Source organism: Mercurialis annua, linkage group LG7 (assembly GCF_937616625.2).
Source record: "Mercurialis annua linkage group LG7, ddMerAnnu1.2, whole genome shotgun sequence".
NCBI classification, from domain to species: Eukaryota; Viridiplantae; Streptophyta; class Magnoliopsida; order Malpighiales; family Euphorbiaceae; genus Mercurialis; species Mercurialis annua.
In genome coordinates this window covers 43,687,730-43,713,604 of record NC_065576.1, presented here as the reverse complement: position 1 = coordinate 43,713,604, position 25,875 = coordinate 43,687,730, and the positions used below count along the sequence as shown (strand labels likewise).

At 36.8% G+C, this 25,875-nt stretch overlaps 1 protein-coding gene and 1 pseudogene across 2 annotated transcripts; both read right to left on the bottom strand.

Moving 5' to 3' along the window:
- Nucleotides 1-144: 144 nt before the first annotated feature.
- Nucleotides 145-3,270, bottom strand: LOC126657225 (probable polyamine transporter At3g13620; annotated as a pseudogene).
- Nucleotides 2,785-25,875, bottom strand: LOC126656084 (probable lipid-A-disaccharide synthase, mitochondrial). 2 transcript variants are annotated; one of them, XM_050350557.2, is made up of 9 exons: nt 25,564-25,875; nt 25,351-25,450; nt 24,933-25,038; nt 24,622-24,845; nt 24,296-24,374; nt 23,709-23,947; nt 23,284-23,510; nt 22,921-23,150; nt 2,785-3,203 (listed from the first exon to the last, which is right to left on the bottom strand). In XM_050350557.2, the coding sequence occupies exons 1-8, from the start codon at nt 25,809-25,811 to the stop codon at nt 22,934-22,936; spliced, it is 1,440 nt and encodes a 479-aa protein (XP_050206514.1). In that variant the 5' UTR covers nt 25,812-25,875; the 3' UTR covers nt 2,785-3,203; nt 22,921-22,933. The 2 variants fall into 2 exon arrangements, with proteins under 2 accessions (XP_050206514.1, XP_050206515.1); XM_050350558.2 differs by lacking the exon at nt 2,785-3,203 and adding an exon at nt 9,626-9,646.

Genomic DNA, 25,875 nt, shown 5'->3' with positions numbered 1-25,875 from the left:
AGATAGATACTACCTGTCTAGTTATTAATTGTTGTTCATTACCTAAAGTTGACATTAATTTTCTATATTAAAAATTAGGAAATTAACTACTACTAGTTGATAATTTGAATAAATTTAATTACAATTAAAATAAGATCCTTCAAAGAAGCTTACAAATGATAAAAAAAAAAACTAACTAAAATTGACTATCCAACAAAAAGAATTTAAAAATACAAAAAACTGTTCTTGATTCTCTTTTGTAATTCTTGGAGAATGATGATCAATCTTCAAAATTCTGCTTCCTGCTAAACAAGAACAACTTCTTCGACTTGCAGAGTTTGATCAAAAAATACCATTCGACAGCACCAACGGTCATCAAACCGCTAATTAAATAAACCGTTTTAGTAGTAACCGCCATTATTAATATTAAAAACACCGTCGGTACTAAACACATGGCAATCAACGCTGGTTGGTAGCCTCACCGGAATCCGATAAGGCCTATTAATATCGGGCTGTTTCCATCTCGGCCAAAGAAAAGATGCAATTTCTAATAACATCCCTAAACTGTATAAGAAATTAGCTGAGGATATTATATTAGTAAAATCCAAGAATGACACCCCTATAATTATCAAAGTTGACAATAATATCCCAACCCAAGGAGTATTAAACACTTTGCACCTTTTAGCAAAAAACTGAGGTAAAAATCCTAAATCAGCCATACCAAGCAGCTGATAAGCACTGCTACTAACTTGAGCTTCATATAAACCTATAGCCGAAAGTACAGCTCCGACTTCAATCCAATATTTCAGCCATTTTCCGGCAATAATCTCAGCTGCGGTTGCATGAAAACCCGACTGCCACTCGGTTTGACTCACTGAGTCCGCCCCGATCACCGCAAGAAGCGGGATAAAATACGACAAACAAGTGAAGATGACAGCAGTAAATAAAGCAATGGGAAATATATTTCTTGGTTCTGACATTATCCCAGAACTTAAAATTCCAGAACAACGTATTAAAATATAAAGTCCAATCTTTTTTTAACATGTTTGTCACCTAAACTAATCCATCTATGCGGTTGAATTTTAGGAATCGACATTACTGACATAATTATGAACGGCAACAGTGAAACTATACCAAGAATAACCAACAATGCATGGCTAAACCAGTATAATTCAGAAAAGATAAAGCCAAACTTGAGCCGACCAGTGAAAGCTTACGTGGCCAGCCGGAGCCTAACACCGGGAAAACATTCTTCATGTAATCAATGCACAGAACTGGAAACACGGCGATGTTGATCATCACGCTTAGGATTTGGAGATGCTATTCACATTAACTTCTAAATTAAACACTTATTCTTAATTAAATAATAGTATTATATAGCTCAAAACTTTACTAACTGTAGTTTGTATACATATTCTTTCTTTACCAGAAGGTATATAAAGTTCAATTTTTACCAATCTAATTTTATTTGTTAAATTAAAATTCTAAATATATTCAGATTTGTTTTTGATAATATATTCATAGACATGAAATTAAAATGATAATTTGCGTTTTGTTCGTCGATTTTTGGATCGGGTGGCTGTGAGTTAATTGCAAAATAAATTATGAGTTTTAATCGTATTTTTTAATTTTAACACAAATAAATTTTAAAATATAAAGTATGATTCTTTCAATTCAAAACACCGAATAATTTTTTTATAAAAATACTGATATGAATATTGAAATATATATATAATTGTATCATTGTCAACATTCACATCAACAATTTTTTATCGGCAGATTGCTTTGTGTTTTTGGAATTGTAAATAAATGGTGATCTAATTTACCAAAATTAAAATCCATGTTACAATTACAAAACATACTGAAATTTATAATTTAGTTTGTAATTACTTAAAAAGGTATATAATGCTTCAATTTATAGGCCTAATGTCTTAAAAAACCCCGACCTTTTAGCCCCTTTTCAATCATACCCTGACGTTGAAAATTTGTCAATTTTACCCTATTTTGCATTTTTGTGTTCCAATTGTACCCTGAGAAATTAAATTAACGCCTTTTGCGTTTGGAAATTTGTTTAAAACATTCTCCATGTCTCGCATATATTAATTGTATATTTTTAAAATTTATTTAAATTTAGTTAAATTAATTAAGAATTTAAATTAGTGTTAATTTGATTATGGTTTTTAGTTAGTTTTTAAAAATAAAGAACTTATTTGTACTTTTTTGAATAAAAAAGAATTTAATTTCATGTTTAGACTTAATTTATTGAATGATTTCATCATTTAAGTAAAAAAATTAACAAAAATTAAAATATTGGGGTACAATTGAAAACGGAAAATTCAAAAGTAGGTAAAATTGACAAATTTTCAACGTCGGGGTGGAATTGAAAAAAAGTTTAAAGGTGAGGGTTTTTTGAGTGATTAGGCCCAATTTATATCACCTTTTAGAGTCTTTTAAATAGAAAATCTGTAAGTATCACAAACTCCCTCAATGCAATGAAGTTACCTTTGGCCATTCACAACTTCTTTAAAAACTGAAATTAAAAGTTGATAGATCAAATAAATTAATTAGTTAATGAAACAATATAAATTTGGTTAATCATGACAATAATATATACTTGAGTGCAAATCGATCATATCTTATCTACATCTAAACCTAAAATTAGAGTTGTGTAAATTTATATATCCCCATTGATATACAAAGAAAAACAAAAACAATCCTAAACACATAGAACAAATGATGAAATACATAAACAATAGACAAAAATCTAAACTACATCATAAAGACAAAGTAAATAAGAAAGAAAAATTAAGTGCAATAATCAAGTCATATTAATCACCAAATTGATGTAACATTACATTTCAAATTTTTAATCTATCGGATTCAAGTTCAAATTTTTCTTTGCTATCGTAATAAAATAATAATAAAAAACAACAACAAGAAGCCGATATGGTTTAATTAATGTCCCAATACAATCATCCCGGTATCTCCATACTCAAACTCATCTCCACCATTAAGCTGAGAGTTCGGATCATACACGGGTTCAGACGAAGGTGCAGACGAAGGTGAAGACGAAGGCGAAGATGTCAATGGTGCGGATAATTTAATCGAAACTTTGTTCACGACTTTGTAAGTATCATCAAACCAATCATCAATATCATCATCATTATCGTCATGGCATTTTTTGCCATCATCAGCATGAGTACCACCACATTCTGCATCAGTTACTTTGATAAACAAAAAAGAAGAAAGCATTAGAATAGTGAAGAACAAGAATACTATTTTTGTTGCCATTTTTGTATTTTTTTTTCTTTTGGCTAAAGTGTAATAAGAAATTTTGTGTTTGTGTATTATATGGGATTTTATAAATTAGAAGTATGGTTTTAATTTACTATTATAAGAAATGGAGTTTTGTGGCTTTAATATGTTCTGTTGCTAGTGTTTGAACAAGTCTTATGGATAACTAACTCTTATATGTTATAACTGTTTTTCTTGTGAAATTATGTTTTAAGGAGGCTGTTATATCATAACAATAATTATCATTACAGCCATAGATTCATAGTCCAACAGGTATTTAAACAGTATTTTTCATTTTCCTAAAAACCTTATTTTACCATTTAACCGGTCTACAATCAAATAATAAAAAAAAACTCATCAAATTCCATTCTAACAGAAATTTATATAATTTACTTCAGCATAAATTAGCTATTGATTAATTAAGGCTTAATCACCAAAAAAATCCCACATTTTAGCTCCTTTTCAGTTGCACCATGATGTTGCAATTTTATCAGCTGCACCCTAATTCGCACATTTGGATTTCAATTCCATCCTCAAAATCAAAATGGACTCTTTTTCACTCGGAAAAAATTCATAAAAACCCTTATAAAGTACTCGTTTGAACTCTTTTCCACATAAAAAGTTAAAAATGGATGACTTATTTTAACTTTTTCCAAATAGAGAAAAGATCAATTTAGTACTTGAGGGTGCAATTGAAAACCAAAGGTGCGAATTAGGGTGCAGTTGACAAAAGTGCAACGCCAGGGTGCATTTAAAAAGGGGCTAAAAGGTGGGTTTTTTTTGGTGATTAAGCCATTAATTAAACTAGTCCAATCCGATTTTCAAAGCATTGCTTGATGACGTGTTAAATTTAACACTCATTGCATGATTATATTAAATTCGAATCTATTTGCCAGTATTTTTGTAGTACAGTGGTCTCGTGTTCGAGTCTCACTCCCTCTCCCTAATTATCAAAAAAAAAAAATCTATTATATCTTTGTCTATTTCGAATTCAATGAATAATTTATATCACTTGTTAGATTAGATGAAAATTACTATTTCTCCCCAAACTTTTTAGATTTATTTAACTAAAAACCCTTTACAAAACAAAACGCAGTTATTTAATACCTAAAAGCTAAGAAATTTTATGCTTTTAGCAATTTGGAGAAAACATTAAATTTTATGTCACAATCCATTTTCATAGATCGCGACCGACACTAGGGTATGGATATGGTAGTACCAAAAGTCGTAACTAGTCTTGCGGATACCCAACATTAAACGTTTAAAACAATGTACTTGCATAAAACCCCATGCTCGGAGGCAACCGAGACTTCAGTCTAGTCTAACAGTACTTAATATAACATGTAATCCAAATTATGTTTGTCTCAATAATAACCTCCAACAGTATGGTATTATAAATGTAAACCATAAACATTGTAAACATGCCAAAAGAAATAGAATAACAATTGGATCACTCCAACAAAACATAAGTCTAAAACATAGGGTATAAGATTGAGACATAAATAATCTGATACTAATGCGGTCTAAGAGTTTAAAACAGTTTGACCATTTATTCTGAAAAGTAATAAGAACCTCCGAAGAATGAAGAAACGGAGATTGACCATCAGGGACGAAGCTAGGATTTGTTTTTGGAGGGGCAAAAAAAATTATAATTTTCATTCAAAAATTATCATAGAAAATTAAAACTTTACTAATAAGCTATAACTTAAATGTTATAAGCGTTGTGCGCCAAATTGTTAAATCGTGAATTTATTTCTCCAACAAGCGTTTCCTCCTTTTCTATTATAAAAAATAAAAAATAAATTTAACTTTGTTAATAAAAATAATTGAGTCTAATTTAATATAAAAATATTAAATATAAATTGTGGAGTTCTACACTTTTTTTTTCATATATTAATAAGAGTTAGACTTATTTAGGTATGAAAACATTTAATGACATAATTAATTTTTTAATTAAATAAATGATCAATTAAATTAAAGATATTATATTGGCTAGACTAATATATGCATATGAGTTTTATCTATATCTATATCTATATCTATATCTATACTATATATAAAAGCACGGATGGGGGGAGAGGGGGACAGGCAAATTTACTGAATAATCATTTTCAGTTTAATACTAAATAAATATTTTATAGTTATTAACTAATTAGTTATTTAATTAATCACTATTGTAATTAAAGTTCTAATTAGAATAGTTAGCTAAATTATCTCTAATTAGCTTTTATTATGTAAAAAATAACTAAATTGTCTCCAAATTAGTAGGAATACCTATCTTTTAGTTTGATTGAACTATAAAATTAAAATAATGTATTTGTGTAATACCCGTGTTTTCAAACTTCATTTTTCAGTTCAGTTATCCGTTAGAAATTAGTTATTTTCTTGAATTCTTTGTTCTTTTGTATTTTAGCATGTTCTTGTTATGTGTCCGACTTGATTCTGGATTGTTATACGTTAGAAGTAACACTTATGATACCTTGGTAGTGTCTTTTTGAGTGTCTCATATATATCCCATGAGCCCTTATGTGTTCGATGTTGATTCAATTTATTTTTGGGTATTAATCGAAACAGTATTCACATATTCTCCAAAACTGCAATGTGTTAGTAAAACGTTGATATCTCACAATTGAACGGTCGGATCGGGCTCATCTTTGGATATGTTGTTCCTAAGAGTATTTACTAAAACCAGGTCGGTTGGATTGTTATTTGAAGGTTTCTAACTCTAAAAATAACTATCAAAGCGTAAGACTTTAAACAAAGCCCAAGTAAAGCCCGTAGGAGTCTATAAGTAGACCCCTAATTCATGTGAGCAGCCCCCTTTCCCTTCCCACAAACCCTAAAATGAATTATTTTATATAAAATACATATTTCCTTCGTTCTAACAATTCCGGATGCGATTCATTACGCTAAGTATGTGATTTTACATCCTTGTTACAAGATCTACGCGATTTCATCAATTTTGTTCTTCGTTGGAGACTTGTGGAACCTTTTGATTTCGGTCCAGCCCTTCATACCTTCTATTTATATCTCAATTAACATGTTGTTCTTCATTATTAGGTAATGGTTTCTCATCTTTATGATTTATGATTTCGTTTTTGGGTTATTTTGCCTAAGATTGCATATTTAGGGTTTTATATGGATTGAATCATTGTTATTATCATGTCATGCTTATGATAGTGAGTTGTATGTATACTATGATTATTATTTTCATGTATAATCTGATATTACATGTTTTGGAAAGTGTTTGGCATGATTTATCAATGTTAAGGTTTTTTTTAGAAAATTTTATATTCTAACCGATTTGGTGTTTGAAATTTATGAAAATGAGATGCTATGTTTAGGTTACTGATATGGATTTAATGTTTAAGATCTAATCTATATGGTTTTATCACACCTTTGGCATGTTCTCGCATGTTTTAGCCGAAATTGCGTTAAATGATGAATTTATGGTTTTCAAGTGTTGCAATCAATTATATGTTTTAAATTGATGCACCTACTGCTCTAAGATGATTTAAATGATGTTTATATGATTTATGATCAGTGGCTATATGATTTGGGTTGTCAGATGCATGATTTGGCTTGTTTAGCATGTTTAGGCAATTTCTAGCGAAATTGCGTTATCGATTGTTTAAGGGATGTTGGCATGAGTTTAGATCTGAGTTGGTTTGGTATTTTGAAATTATGTATGATATACTACTGATCTAAATGAGTTGGAGAGTTTGAATCATAAATGTTTTGCTACGTGTTGGCTTAGTTTGCAAACTAGCTAGTTTTATGCTAAAATGCTTTGATTTCGGATTTGATACTTTGTAATGACTTAAGTTCTGAATTACTTTCATATTATTGATTATGGAATGTATATGAATTAATCTAAGGTGTTTAGTTTGGCGATTCATGTTCGGTCTCGTTTTTGGGCTAAGTGTCATGAATGCTTAATTGGCTTGATTTTGTGAAAAATATATTAATTGATTCCAAATGTTTTGCTATGGCATATGTTATATAAAATATGATTATTAAGCATGTTAGGGCTCTTGTATATTTGTTTTTGGCTTATTTGGTTGTGTTTATCCTTTGGGGACTTTTATCGAACACTATATAATCATGATGCTGTACTTTGATTTTAACGTTTAATTTGAGTTCCCTTGTTTTCTAAATTGAAACTTTGGTATATTTAAATAATTCCAGACTTTAAACGAATTGTTTTACTTCGGTTGGATGTTTTGTTTGGGTTAGACTTGGATCACCCAATTTGTGAGTATAGGCTTGGCAGTTGTGATAACTCGGCTAGCTCACCACTTTGGTTTAAACTTAATTTTATGATTTTAACTAAGTTATTGAAATGATTTCCGAATTATATTTTCAAAGTGGGAACTCAATTTGACTTAAATATCGTATGACTTCGGTTATGTTCAGTATGTATGATTACTCTAATTTGGTTTATGCTTTGGCTATGGATTAAGTAAGTGTGTTTGCTTTGTCTTGGCTCGTTGATGTTTTTGCTATTCATATGTGTTGTCTAGTACTCTTTAGAATTAGGACATGTTTTAGTTCTGATTTATATTGTCTAGACTCGTCGACTGTTCGTGCTTCGGAGACGAACCAGAATTAGTTGCTTGCCAGGTTATCACGTGGATTAGCAAGTAGTGAGTTTATACTTACTATTTACCGCTTTATTAAGTAAATTGTTATTTTAATATATAAATATATGCTGTATGTATATTTCGAACTGTTTTCTCATTATGGCTTTTAGTTGGAACATGCTACCTAATGGGCATCATTAGGACTGCGTGCGCACCAGTATTGATCTAGATAAGGTATGTGATATGTGGTAGTAACTCGGTGTGAGCCTAGCTCTCGGGACCAGTAGAGTAACTCGGTGTAGCTCAGCTCTCGGTACTCTGGTTTTGGATTAAGAGTGGTCAGTGGTAACTCGGTGTAGCTCAGCTCTCGGTACTCTGGTTTTGGATTAAGAGTGGTCAGTGGTAACTCGGTGTAGCTCAGCTCTCGAGATCAGGCCTATATGGATTATGGTTATATTTAGTATTGTGGATTAGGGTTCCAACTATTAAACGTAATGTTCGTATTAAATGTTTTAAAAGAGTTTTAAAGGTTTTCCACTTGATAAATGTAAATAGTGGTATGAACTCGTCTCAGTATATCTGACCCCGTTATTTTCCCAAATTTTTTTCCAAAGTTATGATATGAGCGAGTCAGCTGCTTTCCGATTCTTTATTTCCTCGGAGGTTTTACTTTATTCTTAGACTGATTTTAGTAAATACTTTATTCTTAGACCGCAGTAGTAATTAGAAGTCCTATGTGTCTAATACTTGTTATAAACTTATTCAATGGATTATTGCTATTTTGACATTCTTTTATTAACTTGGGTTAATATGTACTTTTGCTATGTTTAAGACTCAGAGTTGGCTGAGCACTTTACAATAAATATTGTATATTATGAACTGCTAGAACTAGGCTGAAGTCTCGGTTGCCCCCGAGCATTGGTTTTCTTGCAGGTTTATGTATTTGTTGTTTATCCGCAAGGCTAGCTACGGATTTTGGTACAACCATACTCATACCCTAGCGCCGGTCGCGATCCTTGAAAATGGTTCGTGACAATTTGGTCAGTATATTATTTATTTTTACAGATATTATTAATAAAATTAAGTTAATTATTTAATTATGGTTATTATGAGAACAGACAAATTTACTGAATAATTCTTTTCAGTTTATTACTAAATAAAGGTTTTATTGTCATTAACTAATTAGTTATTTAACTAATCACTATTATAATTAAAGTCCTAATTAGAATAGGTACTTAAATTATCTCCAATTTAGTTTTTAGTATGTAAAAAATAACTAAATTTTCTCCAAATTAGTAGGAATACTTATCTTTTAATTTGATTGAACTATAAAATTAAAATACTGTATTTGGTCAATATAATATTATTTAAATTTCCATCTTATTATTTTTAAAGATATTATTAATGAAATTAAGTTAATTAGTTATTTAAAGTTATTATAAAACCAAAAGAATAATAAATTCAGTATGGAAAAAAAATTTAATAACCGAATCTATTATATTTACTTTTACAAAAATTCTTAACTAATTTAATATTAATTATAAATAAAAATTGATATAATTATAATAAATTTACTAATATATTCATTGACGAGTTACGTAACGAGTCACGTGCATAGCACGTAATGCGAAACTAGTAGTATTAAGATTGTGTAAAAAAATATTACTCTTATAAATTTTCTAATACTATACTAAATAAAATTTGGACAATTTTGAGTGTTTGGAGGGGCAAGTGCCACTGCCAGCCCCTCCCTATCTTCGTCCTTGTTGACCATCGCTTAAATCATAAATCTGGAAAATTTAGGAAAACAACGGGATGAGTATTACTGATTAGAGTTTATATAACCATTTACATTTTGTAAGTTAAAAAATCTTTAAAACGTTTATAAAACATTATTTCATTATGGAAAATAATCGAAACCCTAATCCACAATACTAAATTTATTTGTCGTGTCGGTGAGATGTATCTCAATAACCGATCCCCTACTGTCACTTAATAAACTAGTGAATCCCAGGAGACGTATCTTCCACCGGCACCCTCACTAAGGCGAGACGTATCTCAAACCTACCTCAATATTTATAATCATTACCGGTGCGCACACAGTCCGAATGATGCCCACGAGTAGCTCGTTCCAAATCAAATCCACAATGCCGAAAAACAGTTCGAAAGTTGTTTATACAAATGTACATACAAAATATACATTTAAATAAAACGGTAAATAGAGATATAAACTCATTGCTTGCAATCCACGTGAAAATCCGAGCAAGCATCCTAACTCTGGTTCGCCTCTGAAGTACGAACAGTCGACAGGTCTAGACCAGGAATAAAATAATAATTAAAAACAGACCCTAACTCTAGAAAGTACTAGACACCACGTAGGACTAAAACACACAAAACAGCCACGTATAGTTGAACGCTTAAGTTTATACGAATTTAGATCATAACCCAAATTATAGAACACAAAATCATATTAGTTTACATATACAATAACAATTCGAGTAATTTATGAAACAACTTAAATTAACCCAAGTTGAAATCCATATTTGTGAGTCAGCCGAATTATCAAAACTACCAAGCTTTTTCCCACATGTTGGGTGGCCAAAGTCTAACCCAATCCAAAAGTTCTATCAAAATATAAAACCGAATTTATAGTTCTAAAATACTTTGATAAAATATTAAATACTTTACTCATTAAGTTAATAAACGTTTTAAAAGCTAATATTATAATTTAACCACTTTTATAATATTCCAAACACAATATCATTCCTAAAAGAGTAAACCGTCGTTAATTAATAATCAAATCGATTTTAAAATTTAAATCAAAATTTGGTGCTCAATTAACCAAATCATCCACATAATATATTTTTTAAATAACTTAGAACTCATAAACTCATTATTATAAAATCTCAATTAGAGAAGTAGCTGAGCAGCCATTGAATTGGTATTCATGCAATTAAGCTTAATAATTCTAATAGACAAAGCAATATAACAATATGAAACCTAAATAGCTACTGCCATTTCCTATAATTCAAGCAACAATTCTGAATTACAAGCCACCATCATCAATAGCATACCCATTTATAGGTCAAAAGCCAAAAACATTAAAGGACTCCATGCATAGAGACTGAATAATAAAGGAACCATGTATGGCAGTCACAAGATCAAGACACGGCGGCAAGGAATTTAACAACGGCGGAAACGCCGACGGCAACAACGCCGAAGAACAAATTACTAATAAAGCAATGAGTTTATTACTTAATCCATAAAAATTTACAACAGAGATCATGGCAACAATAAAAGAAAAGGACGACTAAATAACACTTTCAGCAATTGTCAAAACGAGACGACGAAAGGACGGATAGATTTTTACGTATCGTATTCGATTCCAACTTGTAGGGATGATAGATAATGAAGAATACCAATGTAACCAGCAAAACCCGCTTTGGTTTGATGCTAAATGGTGGAGATTTGGGTTAGAAACAGCAAAAGCAATATCGAACGGAATAATCGAGAAAAGTGACATTACCGGATTGAAACGAACGAATAAAACGATAAAGGTTATGCCTCAGAGAAGTTTAGAGAAAATGGCGGCTAGGGTTTCAAAATAAAAAAATAACGAGAAAAAAAGAATAGGGTTTGAAAGTAAAGGAAACAAATGAAGAGAAAAAGAAAAATGCAACAATTATTCTACTGCTACACAACGATTTGATCCTGTTCAAATAAATGATGGGTTATCTAATATCTTTTGGCCATCGTCAAAATTGATGGGCTTCTACGTGTAAGGTAAGATATATGCATGAGTTGCATGCATGTTAAATATATATATACTTTCCTTTTTTTTTTCTTTTAAAATTTAATAATACAAACTAAATACGAATCGAATCACGACCAAATCAATGAACGACTTAAATAAATTAAATAAAAATATATAATAATAATAAATTACCTAAATCTTAACGCAATGCAAAAATTAAAATTTTATTGAAAAAAAATATATTTTAAAAATAATAAAAAGAAAAATACGGAATATTACATTCTCCCCAATTTATTAAATATCCGTCCTCGAATTTAACACGATAGCACAGACAGCCCAAGTAAACAAATAACACACATACGAATCATAAAAATCACCTAAGACAAATTATCGTACCTTCAGGAAAAAGAAAAGGATAGCAATTCCTCATACCAGACTCGGTCTACCAAGTGCACTCCTCAACGGAATGATTACGCCACATAACCTTGACCATCATAATCTCTTTGTTCCGCAACTTATGCACTTGCATATCAACAATCTCAACTGGTTGTTCCTCATATGATAACTTTTGGTCAATCTCAACGCTCTGAGGCACAATCACGTGTGAATGATCAGAGATGCACTTCCGCAATATCGAAACATGAAACACCGGGCGTACTAAAGACATGTTTGGTGGCAAAAGCAGACGATAAGCCACAACTCGAATCCTTTCTAAAATCTCGTAAGGACCAACGTACATCGCTGCTAACTTTCCTTTAACACTGAAACGAACCACGTCTTTCATAGGCGAAACCCGAAGAAACACAAAGTCACCAACCTGAAACTCGATGTCCTTCCTCTTTGGATCAACATAACTCTTATGTCGACTAAACGTAGTATCCAATCTACGCTTGATCAACGGTACCTTCTCTGAGGTAGCCTGAATAATCTCAGCACCAAACAACTTACGCTTGCCGAACTCTTCCCAGCAGATAGGAGATGGACACTTGCGTCCGTACAAAGCCTTATAAGTTGCCATCTCAATGCTCGCATGGTAACTGTTGTTGAACGAAAACTCAATAAACGGCAATTGAGTATCCCAACTACCCTGAAAATCGAGAATACATATCCTGAGCATATCCTCTCAGACTGGCTGTCAGTCTGAGGATGAAAAGATTTACTGAAATCCAATCGAGAACCCAAAGATTCCTGCAACGCTTTCCAAAACCTCGAAGTAAAAACAGAACCCCCGTTTGAAACAATTGAAACTGGTACACCGTGCAAACTAACAACCCTGTCGATGTATAAAAGAGCCAACTTCGAAGCATGATAAGAAACCTTGATCGGAAGAAAATGAGCCGACTTAGTCATCCGGTCGACTATCACCCATATGGAATCGTACCCCTGCCGAGTACGTGGTAACCCAACCACAAAATCCATAGAAATCCGCTCCCACTTCCACTCTGGAATAGGTAATGGCTGTAGATAGCCAAAAGGTCTCTAATGTTCCAGCTTCACCCGTTGGCAAGTCAGACACTTGGAAACATACTTAGCGACATCCTTCTTTATTCCGCTCCACCGATACGTACCCTTGAGGTCATGGTACATCTTGGTAGATTCCGGATGAACACTCTATGCTGACCTATGCGCTTCCTCCAGAATCTGATCTCTCAAACCATCCAAATCTGGAATGCACAGTCTAGATCCGAACCTCAGAACTCCGTCCTCAATCACTAACTCATAATTCCCGTCAAGATGGTTCTCATCCATAATTCGTTTCAATTGTGGCCTGAAGTTATTAAACTGTGCCACTCTCGAACCATGGGTCTACGCCCAACCTCAGAAGCATGGGCCAAGCTGCCCGAGGACTTGCGACTCAAAGCATCGGCTATCACACTAGCCTTACCCAGATGGTATTGAATGGTATAGTCATGGTCCTTCAATAACACCAGCCACCTCATCTGTCTCAGATTCAACTTTCGCTGAGCAAAGATGTACTTCAGACTCTTGTGATTAGTGAAAATCTCACAAATCGCACAGTACAAGTAGTGCCTCCAAATCTTCAGAGCAAAGACCACAGCCGCTAACTCCAAATCATGGGTAGGGTAATTTACCTCATGCTTCTTCAACTGACGAGCAGCATAGGCAATTACCTGTCCATGTTGCATCAACACGCAACCTAAACCAATCCGAAAAGCATCGCAGTGCACCGTAAATCCCTCAATGCCACAAGGCAACGCCAATATAGGAGCTGTAGTCAAATTCTCCTTCAGTTTCTCAAAACTCGCCTCATACTTGTCGGTCCACTCAAACTTCACACCCTTCTGTGTCAGTTTAGTCAAGTGCAGATATTCGAGAGAAATCCTGCACGAACCGACGATAGCATCCAGCTAACCCAAGAAAACACCTGATCTCGGTCTCTGAGTTTTTGACGGATCTGTGCCTACGGGCTTTTTAAAAATACCAATTTTGTGCCTCGTTGGAAATTAATGCCAAATTAGTGCCTGAGACTACCCAATCCGCGATTTTAAATCGCGGATTGGGTGGCAATCCGCGATTTAATATCGCAGATTGGGTTAATTACTCAGTTCAGAGTAATTAACCATGTTTAATACAATCTGCGATATTAAATCGCGGATTGCATCTCTTCCCAATCATTCGAGAGACAGTAATCGGTCTCCCCATTGATTGGGGAGAGACAGTGATTGGGCATTATTATGCCTAATCATTGCTAATTTAATATTTTTTTAAAAATTTGGTATAATATCAAAAAAATATTTTAGTTAGCGTTTTTAAATAAATTCTGTTTTTTAAATTTTTTGTTAAAATTCTAATAAAATATAAAAACCGTTTTTTAGTTAACATTGTATAATATTTTTACTAGTATATACAAAAATTACAAATTACATAAACAATATGAAATGATGAACGATATAATAGGAATAGTCGATAAAGTAAAGTAGGATTACAAAGTTTAAAGTGTCTTAAAAAAACAACAAAATCATAAATAATCTCGATATCTAGTGTTCTTTCCACTCGAGTCCTCATATCGTACCCCAGATCTTGTCTGCGACGCAGACTGCTCTCAATCAGATCGTGATACTGTCTGTCACCCGGTCTGTCAGCTGGCGGGCCCTCGCTCTCGTGATCGTCGTTATGAGATAACTCTTGATCATCAGCAGCCGGTGTAGTAGTGGGTGCCTCCTGTGACTGCGGAAGGAGGCTGAAGGACGGACCCGTAAACTAAATACTGCTGGACTGTAACTCCTCGAAAGAGCCCCCCTCGAGACCTGGACTGTTCAACCAAGCCTCTGATACCGAAAAAAACATATGCGACGGATCTACAACCGGGGTGCAAGGGGAGGGTCGCGAATGTGACGCTGACGGTTGATCCAGCCAAGGAAACACGGGCCGGTAACCCTGATCAGAGGGGGTAGAAGGATGACCATGCTGAGGTGCCTGAAATGGTGGTGGTATACCCTGTCGATACTGAGACGGCTCTGTCAGAGGAGTAGTATACGACGTCTGTCAAGAGGAGTCACCACCACCATTTCAGGCACCTCAGCATGGTCAGCCTTCTACCCCCTCGGATTAGGGTTACCGGCCCGTGTTTCCTTGGCTGGATCAACCGTCAGCGTCACATTCGAGGCCCTCCCCTTCCACCCCGGTTGCGAATCCGTCGCAGATGTTTTTTTCGGTATCAGAAGCTTGGTTGAACAGTCCAGGTCTCGAGGGGGGCTCTTTCGAGGAGTTACAATCCAGTAGTATTCAGTTTACGGGTCTGTCCTTCAGCCTCCTTCTGCAGTCACAGGAGGCACCCACTACTGCACCGGCTGCAGATGATCAGGAGCTATCCCACGACGACGATCACGAGAGCCAGGGCCCGCCAGCTGACAGACCGGAGTGGAGAAGAACACTAGATATCGAGATTATTTATGATTTTGTTGTTTTTTAAGACACTTTAAACTTTGTAATCCTACTTTACTTTATTGACTATTCCGTATTATTATATCGTTCATCATTTCATATTGTTTACGCAATTTGTAATTTTTGTATATACTAGTAAAAACAGAAAAAATATTATACAATGCTAACTAAAAAACGGTTTTTCTATTTTATTAGAATTTTTACAAAAAATTTAAAAAACAGAATTTATTTAAAACGCTAAATAAAACAATTTTTTGATATTATACCAAATTTTTTAAAAAATATTAAATTTGCAATGATTAGGCATAATAATGCCCAATCATTGTCTCTCCCAAATCATTGGGGAAGGATGCAATCCGCGATTTAATATCGCGAATTGTATTAAACAGGGTTAATTACTCTGAACTGAGTAATTAACCCAATCCGCGATATTAAATCGCGGATTGCCACCCAATCCGCAATTGGGCGGTCCCAAGCACTAATTTGGAATTAATTTCCAACCAGACACAAAATTGGATTTATAAAAATCCCGTAGGCATAGATCCGTCAAAAAACCCTCGGTCACCGACCTCGGTCTCTGCCAATCCATCGACACCACGTGTTTTAAGAATGTAACCTGATACAGCCAAAACTCACACTTTGAGAACTTAGTATACAACTGATGCTCACGCAAAGTCTGTAAGATCGTCCTCAAGTGTTAAGCATGGTCCGCCCCACTCCGAGAATAAATCAGAATGTCATCAATGAAGATGATAACAAACTGATCCAAAAACGGCTTGAAAACCCGATTCATCATGTCCATAAACGCTGCTGGTGCGTTAGACAACCCAAATGACATAACCAGAAACTTGAAATGCCCATAACGCGTTTTGAAAGCAGTCTTAGGCACATCGATGTTTCGAATCCGAAGTTGATGATATCCGGATCTCAAGTCAATCTTAGAAAAGCATTCTGCACCCTGCAACTGATCAAACAAGTCGTCCATTCGAGGATATCTATTCTTGATGGTAACCTTATTCAACTGCCGGTAGTCAATACACAGCCGAAAAGAACCATCTTTCTTCTTAACAAACTGAACTAGAGCACCCAACGAGAAAGTACTCGGTCTGATGAAACCACTGCCCAACAACTCTTTCAACTGCTCCTTTAACTCCTTCAGCTCAGCAGGAGCCATCCGATACGGCGGTATCGAAATAGAAGCTGTTCCGGGAACAACATCTATGCAGAACTCGATATCCCGATCAGGTGGTAATGCAGGCAACTCCTCTGAAAAAACATCAGTGAATTTCACTATGGGAACACTTTTCACACTACCCACTTCAGCATCCACATCACGAACCACAGCTAAGAATCCTTGACATCCCTTACTCATCATCCGCTTTTCCTTGATCGCAGTTATCAGATTCTTAGGTATCTTCGCCTTCTCCCCTTGAAAAGAAAAGGGTAGATCACCTGGAATCCGAAACTCAACCGACTTCCCTCGACAATCGATCGAAGCATAATGACATGCCAGCCAATCCATCCTTAAAATCACGTCAAAAGACAGCACATCAAGAAAAATCAAGTCAGCACATAACTCTCTTCCATGGATAACCACGGGACATGATGGATAGACAACATCCACCACCAGATAAGGGAGTAGAAACAGATAAAAGTTCGGTCAAAATAGTTGGTGCACCCGCATCAAACAAAACTAAAGCATCAACAAAAGCAATCTGAATAGTAGCTTGCACCACCGTGTTAGATGCATGGGCATCCTGAGTCAAAGCGAAAACTCTGGCCTGTCCTTGACTCTGCTGCTGTGAACTCTGCCCGGCACTATAGCTGTTAGAACCTCTACCGCCGTTACCACGGTCTCCAAAACCCGACCCTTCAGAACCTCGGCCCCACTGGCCACCAAAAGAAACGACAGATTGAGAAAACCCCACCTGCGAAGAGAATGCTGGTCTCTGATTCTGATAAGATGGCTGTGCAACACTGGTCGTTGACATCTGCTGCCCAGATGCCTGTCACTCTCTGACAAAGTGTCCCGACTGGCCACAAGTGAAGCAACTTCCTGGTGCTAAACGACACTCACCCGAATGTCGACGTCTGTAATTCTGGCAGAAATGGAAACTAGCACCTCCGCCGGTACCACGCCTAGAACTGCGGCTGCTACCACTGTTGCCTAAACTGTAAGTGTAAGGCTGATAACTCTTCTTGACACCCCTCTTCTTATTCTTGAAATGGGAAGGTGTCGATTGCTAGCTACCACCACCACTTTTTTGTCCAGTAATAGAAGACTTCTTAGTCTGAGAAGGATCAGAAATCTCCCCAAACTGTAACAACGTGCTCTCCAGACGACGAGCACTGTCCACCACGTCAGTAAAGTCTCTGCGCGTCTCAGTCAACAGACTCACAAACTTAGAGTCTAAGCCCTTCACATATCTATTGTTCACTTTCATCAGATCCGCCTACATGTCTGGAGCAAACCGAATCAACCTCACAAACTCCGTTGTGTACTCAAATACTGTCCTATCCTCTCTAGAAAGAGTCAGTAGTATGTCCATGTGACCCTCTGTCACGAAAAATGGCAAGAAATACTCTCTGAATCTAGCCGCGAAATTAGCCTAGGTAGTAGAAGTAGTCATCTCAGGATGAATGACTCTGCGAAACCAGTCCCCAGCTGGACCCTTCATTGATATTTCAACAAGAATGATGCTTTGACGATCAGTAGCCTGAAGTCTCCAAGTATTCTATACAAACTTCCCGAGAAAAACCAGCGCGTCACTAATACCGTCAAACTCTGTCGGCTTCAGCTTCATATAAGCCAACACTAAATCCCGGTAAGTGGTTCCAACACCACCTAGAGCTACATCACCAGCTAGTAGTTGCTGCTGCTGCTGCACAATCAAACCTAATACCGCATACTGATCCTACATAGCGGTCTGTCCTGCTTGCAGCTGAACCCGGTTGACCTGTAAAGTAGCAACTCCCGCCAAAAACGCGTTGAAGTCAAAAGCATTCAGCACTGGTTGTGCCGCACCTGGTGCTTGAGCACCTGCTGCACCACCTCAACCTCCACCTCTGCCTTTACCTCTGCCAGGTTGACCTCGGCCAGGTTGACCTCGACCACAACCAACGCTGAATGCTTTTGACTTCAACACATTTTTAGCGGGAGTTGCTACTTTACAGATCAACCGGGTTCAGCTGCAAGCGGGACAGGTCGCTATGCGGGATCAGTATGCAGTATTGGGTCAGATTGTGCAGCAGCAGTAACCACAGGCTGGTGGTGTAGCTGTAGGTGGTGTCGGAACCACTGACCGGGATTTAATGCTGGCTTATATGAGGCTGAAGCCGATAGAGTTTGACGGTACTAGTGACGCGCTGGATTTTCTCGAGAAGGTTGAACAGAATGCTCAAAGCCTTCAGGCTACTAATAGTCAAACCATCGTTCTTGTTGAGATGTCAATGAAAGGTCCAGATGGGGACTGGTTTCGCAGAGTTATTCATCCTGAGATGACTACTACTACCTCGGATAATTTTGTGGCTAGATTCAGAGAGTATTTCTTGCCATTTTTCGTGACAGAGGGTCACAGGGACATACTGCTAGCTCTTTTTTAGAGTGGATAAGACAGTATCCGAGTACACAACAGAGTTTGTGAGGTAGAGTCGGTTTGCTCCAGACATGCAGGCGAATCCGATAAGAGTGAACGACAAATATGTGAAGGGCTTAGACTCCAAGTTTGTGAGTCTGTTGACTGAGACGCACAGAGACTTTACTGACGTGGTGGACAGTGCTCGTCGTCTATAGAGCACGTTGTGACAGTTTGGGGAGATTTCTGATCCTTCTCAGACTAAGAAATCTTCTAGTACTGGACAGCAGAGTGGTGGTGGTAACTAACAATCGACACCTTCCTTTTCAAGAATAAGAAGAGGGGTGTCAAGAAGAGTTATCAGCCTTACACTTACAGTTCAGGCAACAGTGATAGTAGCCGCAGTTCTAGGTGTGGTAGCAGCGGAGGTGCTAGTTTCCCTTTCTGCCAGAATTGCAAACGTCGACACCCGGGTGAGTGTCGTTTAGCACCAGGAGGTTGCTTCACTTGTGGCCAGCCGGGACCCTTCGCCAGAGAGTGTCAAGCATCTGGGCAGCAGATGTCGATGGCCAGTGTTGCACAGCCGTCTTATCAAAATCAGAGACCATCATTCTCTTTGTCGATGGAGTTTTCTCAACCTATCGTTTCTTTTGATGGCCAATGGGGCCTAGGTTCTAGACAGGGAGGTTTTAGAGGCCATGGTAACGGTGGTAGAGGTTCTAACAGCTATAGTGCCAGCAGAGTTCACAGCAGCAGAGTCAAGGACAAGCCAAAGTTTTCGCCTTGACTCCTCAGGATGCCCATGCATCTAACGCGGTTGTGTAAGGTACTATTCAGATTGCTTTTGTTGATGCTCTAGTTTTGTTTAATGCGGGTGCAACCCATTCCTTTGTGTCTACGTGTTTTGCTGCCAAGTTGGGTGTAACACCAACTGTTATGAATGAACCTTTATTTGTTTTTACTCCCTTATCTGATGGTGTGGTGGTGGATGTTGTCTATTCATCATACCCCATGGTTATCCATGCAATAGAGTTATGTGCTGATTTGATTGTTCTTGATGTGTTGTCTTTTGACGTAATTTTAGGGATGGATTAGCTGGCACGTCATTATACATCAACCGACTGTCGAGGAAAGTCGGTTGAGTTTCGGATTCCAAGTGATCAACCTTTTTTTACAAGGGGGGAAGGCGGAGATACCTAAGAATCTGATATCTGCGATAAAGGCAAAATGGATGATGAGTAAGGGATGTCAAGGATTCTTAGCTGTGGTTCGTGATGTGGATGCTGAAGTCGGCAGTGTGAACAGTGTTCTCATAGTGAATGAGTTCACTGATGTTTTCCAGAAGAGTTGCCTGAATTACCACATGATCAGGATATTGAGTTCTGCATAGATGTTGTTTCTGAAACAGCTCCTATTTCGATACCGCCGTATCGGATGGCTCCTATTGAGCTGAAGGAGTTAAAGGAACAGTTGAAAGAGTTGTTGGACAGTGGTTTCATCAGACCGAGTACTTCCCCGTGAGGTGCTCCAGTTCTGTTTGTCAAGAAGAAAGATGGTTTTTTTCGGCTGTGTATTACGGCAGTTGAATAAGGTTACCATCAAGAATATATATCATTTTCCTCGCATTAACGACTTGTTTGATCAGTTGCAGGGTGCGAAGTGCTTTCTAAGATTGACTTGAGATCCGGATATCATCAACTTCGGATTCAAGACATCGATGTGTCTAAGACTGCTTTCCAGAACGCGTGATGGGCATTTCAAGTTTCTGGTTATGTCGTTTGGGGTGACTAACGCACGAGCAGTGTTTATGGACATGATGAATCGGGCTTTCAAGCCGTTTTTTGATCAGTTTGCTATCGTCTCCATTGATGACATTCTGATTTACTCTTGCAGTGGGGCGGAGCATGCTTACCACTTGAGGACGATCTTACAGACTTTGCGTGAGCATCAGTTGTATGCTAAGTTCTTGAAGTGTGAGTTTTGGCTGGACCATGTTACCTTCTTAGGACACGTGGTGTCGAAGGATATGGTCAAGGTTGATCCAAAGAAGATTGATGCAGTGATGGATTGGCAGAGACTGAGGTCAGTTACCGAGATCAGGAGTTTTCTTGGGTTAGCCGGCTACTATCGTCAGTTCGTGCAGGATTTCTCTCGAATATTTGCACCGTTGACTAAACTGAAACAAAGGGTGTGAAGTTTGAGTGGACCGACAAGTGTAAGGTGAGCTTTGAGAAACTGAAGGAGATTCTGACTACAGCTCCTGTTTTGGCGTTGCCTTCTGACATTGAGGAATTAACAGTGCATTGCGATGCTTCTCGGGTTGGTTTAGGTTGCGTGTTGATGCAACATGGACATGTAATTGCCTATACTTCTCGTCAGTTGAAGAAGCATGAGGTAAATTACCCTACACATGATATGGAGTTAGCGGCTGTGTATTTGCTCTGAAGATTTGGAAGTACTACTTGGATTGTGCGACTTGTGAGATTTTCACTGATCACAAAAGTCTGAAGTACATCTTTAATCAGCGAGAGTTGAATCTGAGATAGAGGAGGTGACTGGAGTTGCTGAAGGACTATGACTGTACCATTCAATACCATCCGGGTAAGGCTAATTTGGTAGCTAATGCTTTGAGTTGCAAGTCCTCGGGCAGCTTGGCCCATGTTTCTGAGGTTGGGCGTAGACCCATGGTTCAAGAGTGACTCGGTTCGATAACTTCAGGCTACTGTTTCCAGGTTTCTCAAAATGGTAGTTTGTGCATCTGCAGGTGCAACCAGTTTTAATTGATAGGATTAAAACTTCACAAGCTGAGGATCCACAATTGAAATGGATTATGGATGAGATCCATCTTGACAGGAATTCTGAGTTTGTGATTGTGGACGGAGTTCTGAAATTCGGATCTAGGCTGTGCATTCCAGATTTGGATGGTTTGAGAGATCAAATTCTGGAGGAAGCGCATAGGTCAGCTTACAGTGTTCATCTGGGATCTACCAAGATGTACCATGACCTCAAGGGTACGTATTGGTGGAGCGGAATGAAAAAGGATGTCGCTGAGTATGTTTCCAAGTGTCTGACTTGCCAGCGGGTGAAGCTGGAACATCAGATACCTTTTGCCTATCTACAGCCACTACCTATTCCAAAGTGGAAGTGGGAGCGGATTGCCATGGATTTTGTGGTTGAGATACCACATACTCGGCAAGGGTACGATTCCATCTTTAGTACATCCGGTGTTTCATGTTTTGATGTTGCGGAAGTGCATCTCTGATCCTTCACACGTGATTGTGCCTCAGAGCGTTGAGATTGACCAAAAATTATCATTTGAGGAACAACCAGTTGAGATTGTTAATACGCAAGTGCATAAGTTGCGGAACAAGGAGATTCTGATGGTTAAGGTTCTGTGGCGTAATCATTCCGTTGAGGAGTGCACTTGGGAGACTGAGTCTGATATGAGGAATCGCTATCCTTTTCTTATTTCTAAAGGTACGATAGATTGTCTTATGTGATTTTTATGATTCGTATGTGTTATTTGTTTACTTGGACAGTCTGTGCTATCGTGTTAAATTCGTGAGCGGATTTTTAATAAGTTGGGTCATATTAAATTCGAATCTATTATATCTTTGTCTATTTCGAAATAAATTCAATGAATAATTTATATCACTTCTTAGATTAGATGAAAATTACTTTTTCCCCCCAAGCTTTTTAGATTTATTTAACTAAAAGCCCTTTACAAGACAAAACTCAGTTATTTAATACCTAAAAGTCGAGAAATTTTATGTTTTTCGCAATTTGGAGAAAACAGTAAATCTTATTACTTCACTAACTTGATCAATACCTTCGTGTGAATGTCATGATGTTTGATGGCAACGAATTAGGCGTCGTGGTTTTACATGTTGTAGTATGGTGGTTGCTGCTATCATGCTCGGGGTGCATATCGGATAACTCCATTCTGTGTTCCGTTCTGCCAAGCTGTTTATACATCTCTCTGAAGGATACAGAAGATGCATTACCTTTTCAGCAGCAACTATTTGTTTTTCTCGAACTCCCGAGTCATGAATGAGTTCCCTGCAATGGAGTAATTTATCTATCAGAGAAGTTAAATCAAGAATTATTAAGTTAAACTGATCAGAGCAATAGCTAATATAAATACTGCTCATTGTCTGACAAAAGAGAAGATTCTACGATGAGATGAACATACATGAGCAATGAGGCTAGTTTCGTTGGTGTGCATTCTCGAAAGAGAGCTTCAGGGATTATAGCCAAATCCATGAGTATATTGGGCAGAGACATGTATCGTATCTTTGCTTTATACCGAATAATCCATTCTGTTAGGAGATGGGCTCGATAGGCAACTACACATGGCAAGCGTGCAAGCTGCAACTCCAAAGCCACAGTTCCAGAAGTACATAATGCAACATCACTGGCCTGAAAGCATAAAATCCACCTCAAGTATACCGATAAATATTATAAGGAGTAGGAAGCTCATATGATTTAGAAACTGTTAGATAGATAACAGATTAGAAACCAGCAACAAAAATTAGAATGTACCTCTCTCATATCTCGGTATATATTTCCGACAAAACTTTAGCACTTTTAGTTATAAAGAAGAATGAGAGGACTTACACTAAATGCATCATATTTCATTTGCGGAAGTCCTCCAGGAAGCAATAAAGCAGGTACTGGCCACTTGTGAACAGATGCCCTGATGTAATTTTCCACTTGCTGATTCGGTGCCACGTGAACAATTGTAGTTAGATCAGGAATTGTGTCTTTCAACTGTTCCATTGTATGTGAAAATATGGAGAGCATCCGTGTGACCTCTTGTAGTCTGCTTCCAGGGAGCAAAGAAATGACCGTAGCACCTTTCAAAGACGACATTCACCAATTATTAATAGTTAAGACTAATGAGTCTAAAAATCGAGTAAACTAATTCTTCCTATTTTTGATGATATGAATACATATTGCACTCACTTAACGCATGACAACCTTTTGCGGTAGATATATCATTAATGGATTGAAATGGTAAACTTGCATGCTCAAGAAAATACAGAACCAAAGACTTATCGTGATGATGCCTTATGATTTATTAAACTTTTTCTTCTAGGAATTAATTTTTACAGTGTATCGCTATCGCATAAAGCATTATTGACTAGAAGTAGGCTATCATTGATTATAAAAAAGAAATTGAAGCAAACATGTCTTTGTATCACCTGAAGGTACTGCATGTTTACGTCTGAACTCTTCACTATTCCCTGTTATTTTCCATTCATGAGCAGAGGTTTGTTTTCCCTAAACACGATAAACTTTCACCATGTCAAAGATTAACCAACTTTTAGATTAAACTGTACTCACTAAACAAAACGTAGCAGATATCAAACTGCAGATACGTGAACAAGGAGAGCAGCGTTTTAATAGTAGTACATGCTTTAAACTCATAACTTCCATAAGAACTTTAAACATGTGTGTCCTGCAACTATTTTAGTACAGGAGCTTAATAACCCTGCTGTAATTCAAAGCTTATAGGATAGAACCATACCAATTTGATTTCCGAAATTTCCTCCAAAATGGGATGGCCCACAAATGTAGCGGCCAATCCATTTGATTTACAAATTGATTCCTCATTCGGAAGTATGCAGAAAACATGATCAACAAAATTTGCTAGGAATTTGAGTCTTTCTTCACCTCCTTTCCACGCCCAAAATGACGGTGCCACATAATGAAAGTGTACAGGACAGTCCAGTCTCTGCTGAGTGTATCTAGCTGCAAAAATCATTTCGCCATTTTCCTACTACATACGCGAAATGCAAGGGCTGATGCTACAAACAGCAAGAAATCCAATCACGGTACCTCGTAATTGCTTCAACAAACGAAAAGAGAACCCCTTGGAGTCCACTGTCACAACAACATGAGGCTGAAACAAAAGAGCAGCCTCAATTGTTTCTTTCAACTTTACCTGATTTCAAAAGTAAACAGCTTCAATCAACTACGGCTGATTGCAAACAAATTCATGACCTTCACATGAAATTCCAATTCTATCACGTTCTTTTAAAGCTAGCAATTTCATTCATCACCATTTTCTTTTTTCGCAATTAATCATCAATTCAAAATCCGGTGCCGGTTTTCAGCTTATGAGGCTACCATAACGAAATTCACAACTTGCAATTTCATATAAAAGTCGTTAATTTATTTGCAATTAACCCAATTAATTACACAAAAGAGCAATTTCATGAAATTTAAATCATAAGAAAGCTTCTCAAGAACTCACTCTAAACTTATTCAAATGTGGTAACAATTCCCATATTCCCATAACTGAAATATCCTCCATAGGAAACAGAGATTCCAATCCTTCCTTCGACATCATAAACCTTACACAGATTTACAAAATTAGGTTGAAATCATCAAATACTAAAATCAATTAAACAGAATTAATTTTTACACACAATTCTTTAAAATAATAAAAATTAAAAACTCAGCTTACCCTCCAACACCAGAAAATCTAACTGGAGTATCAGAGAGGTTCTTTAAGGAAGCCATAAGACGAGAACCGATGGTATCACCGGAAACTTCACCGGCGACGATAAAAACTCTGAGTTCTCCGTCTTTAGTGGCTGTTTGTATTATACTTCTGGTTGTAGCTGATACGTAACTTCTTCTGAGTAAATTCAAAAAGAATCCGTTAGTGTATTTGAGCTGATTCTTCCATTTCCTTAATGTTATTGACGCCATTTTCACAGTCACTAAGGTTTGGTCGCAATATTTTCTTGTTGGTTTTGAGTCTTTGACCTGAACT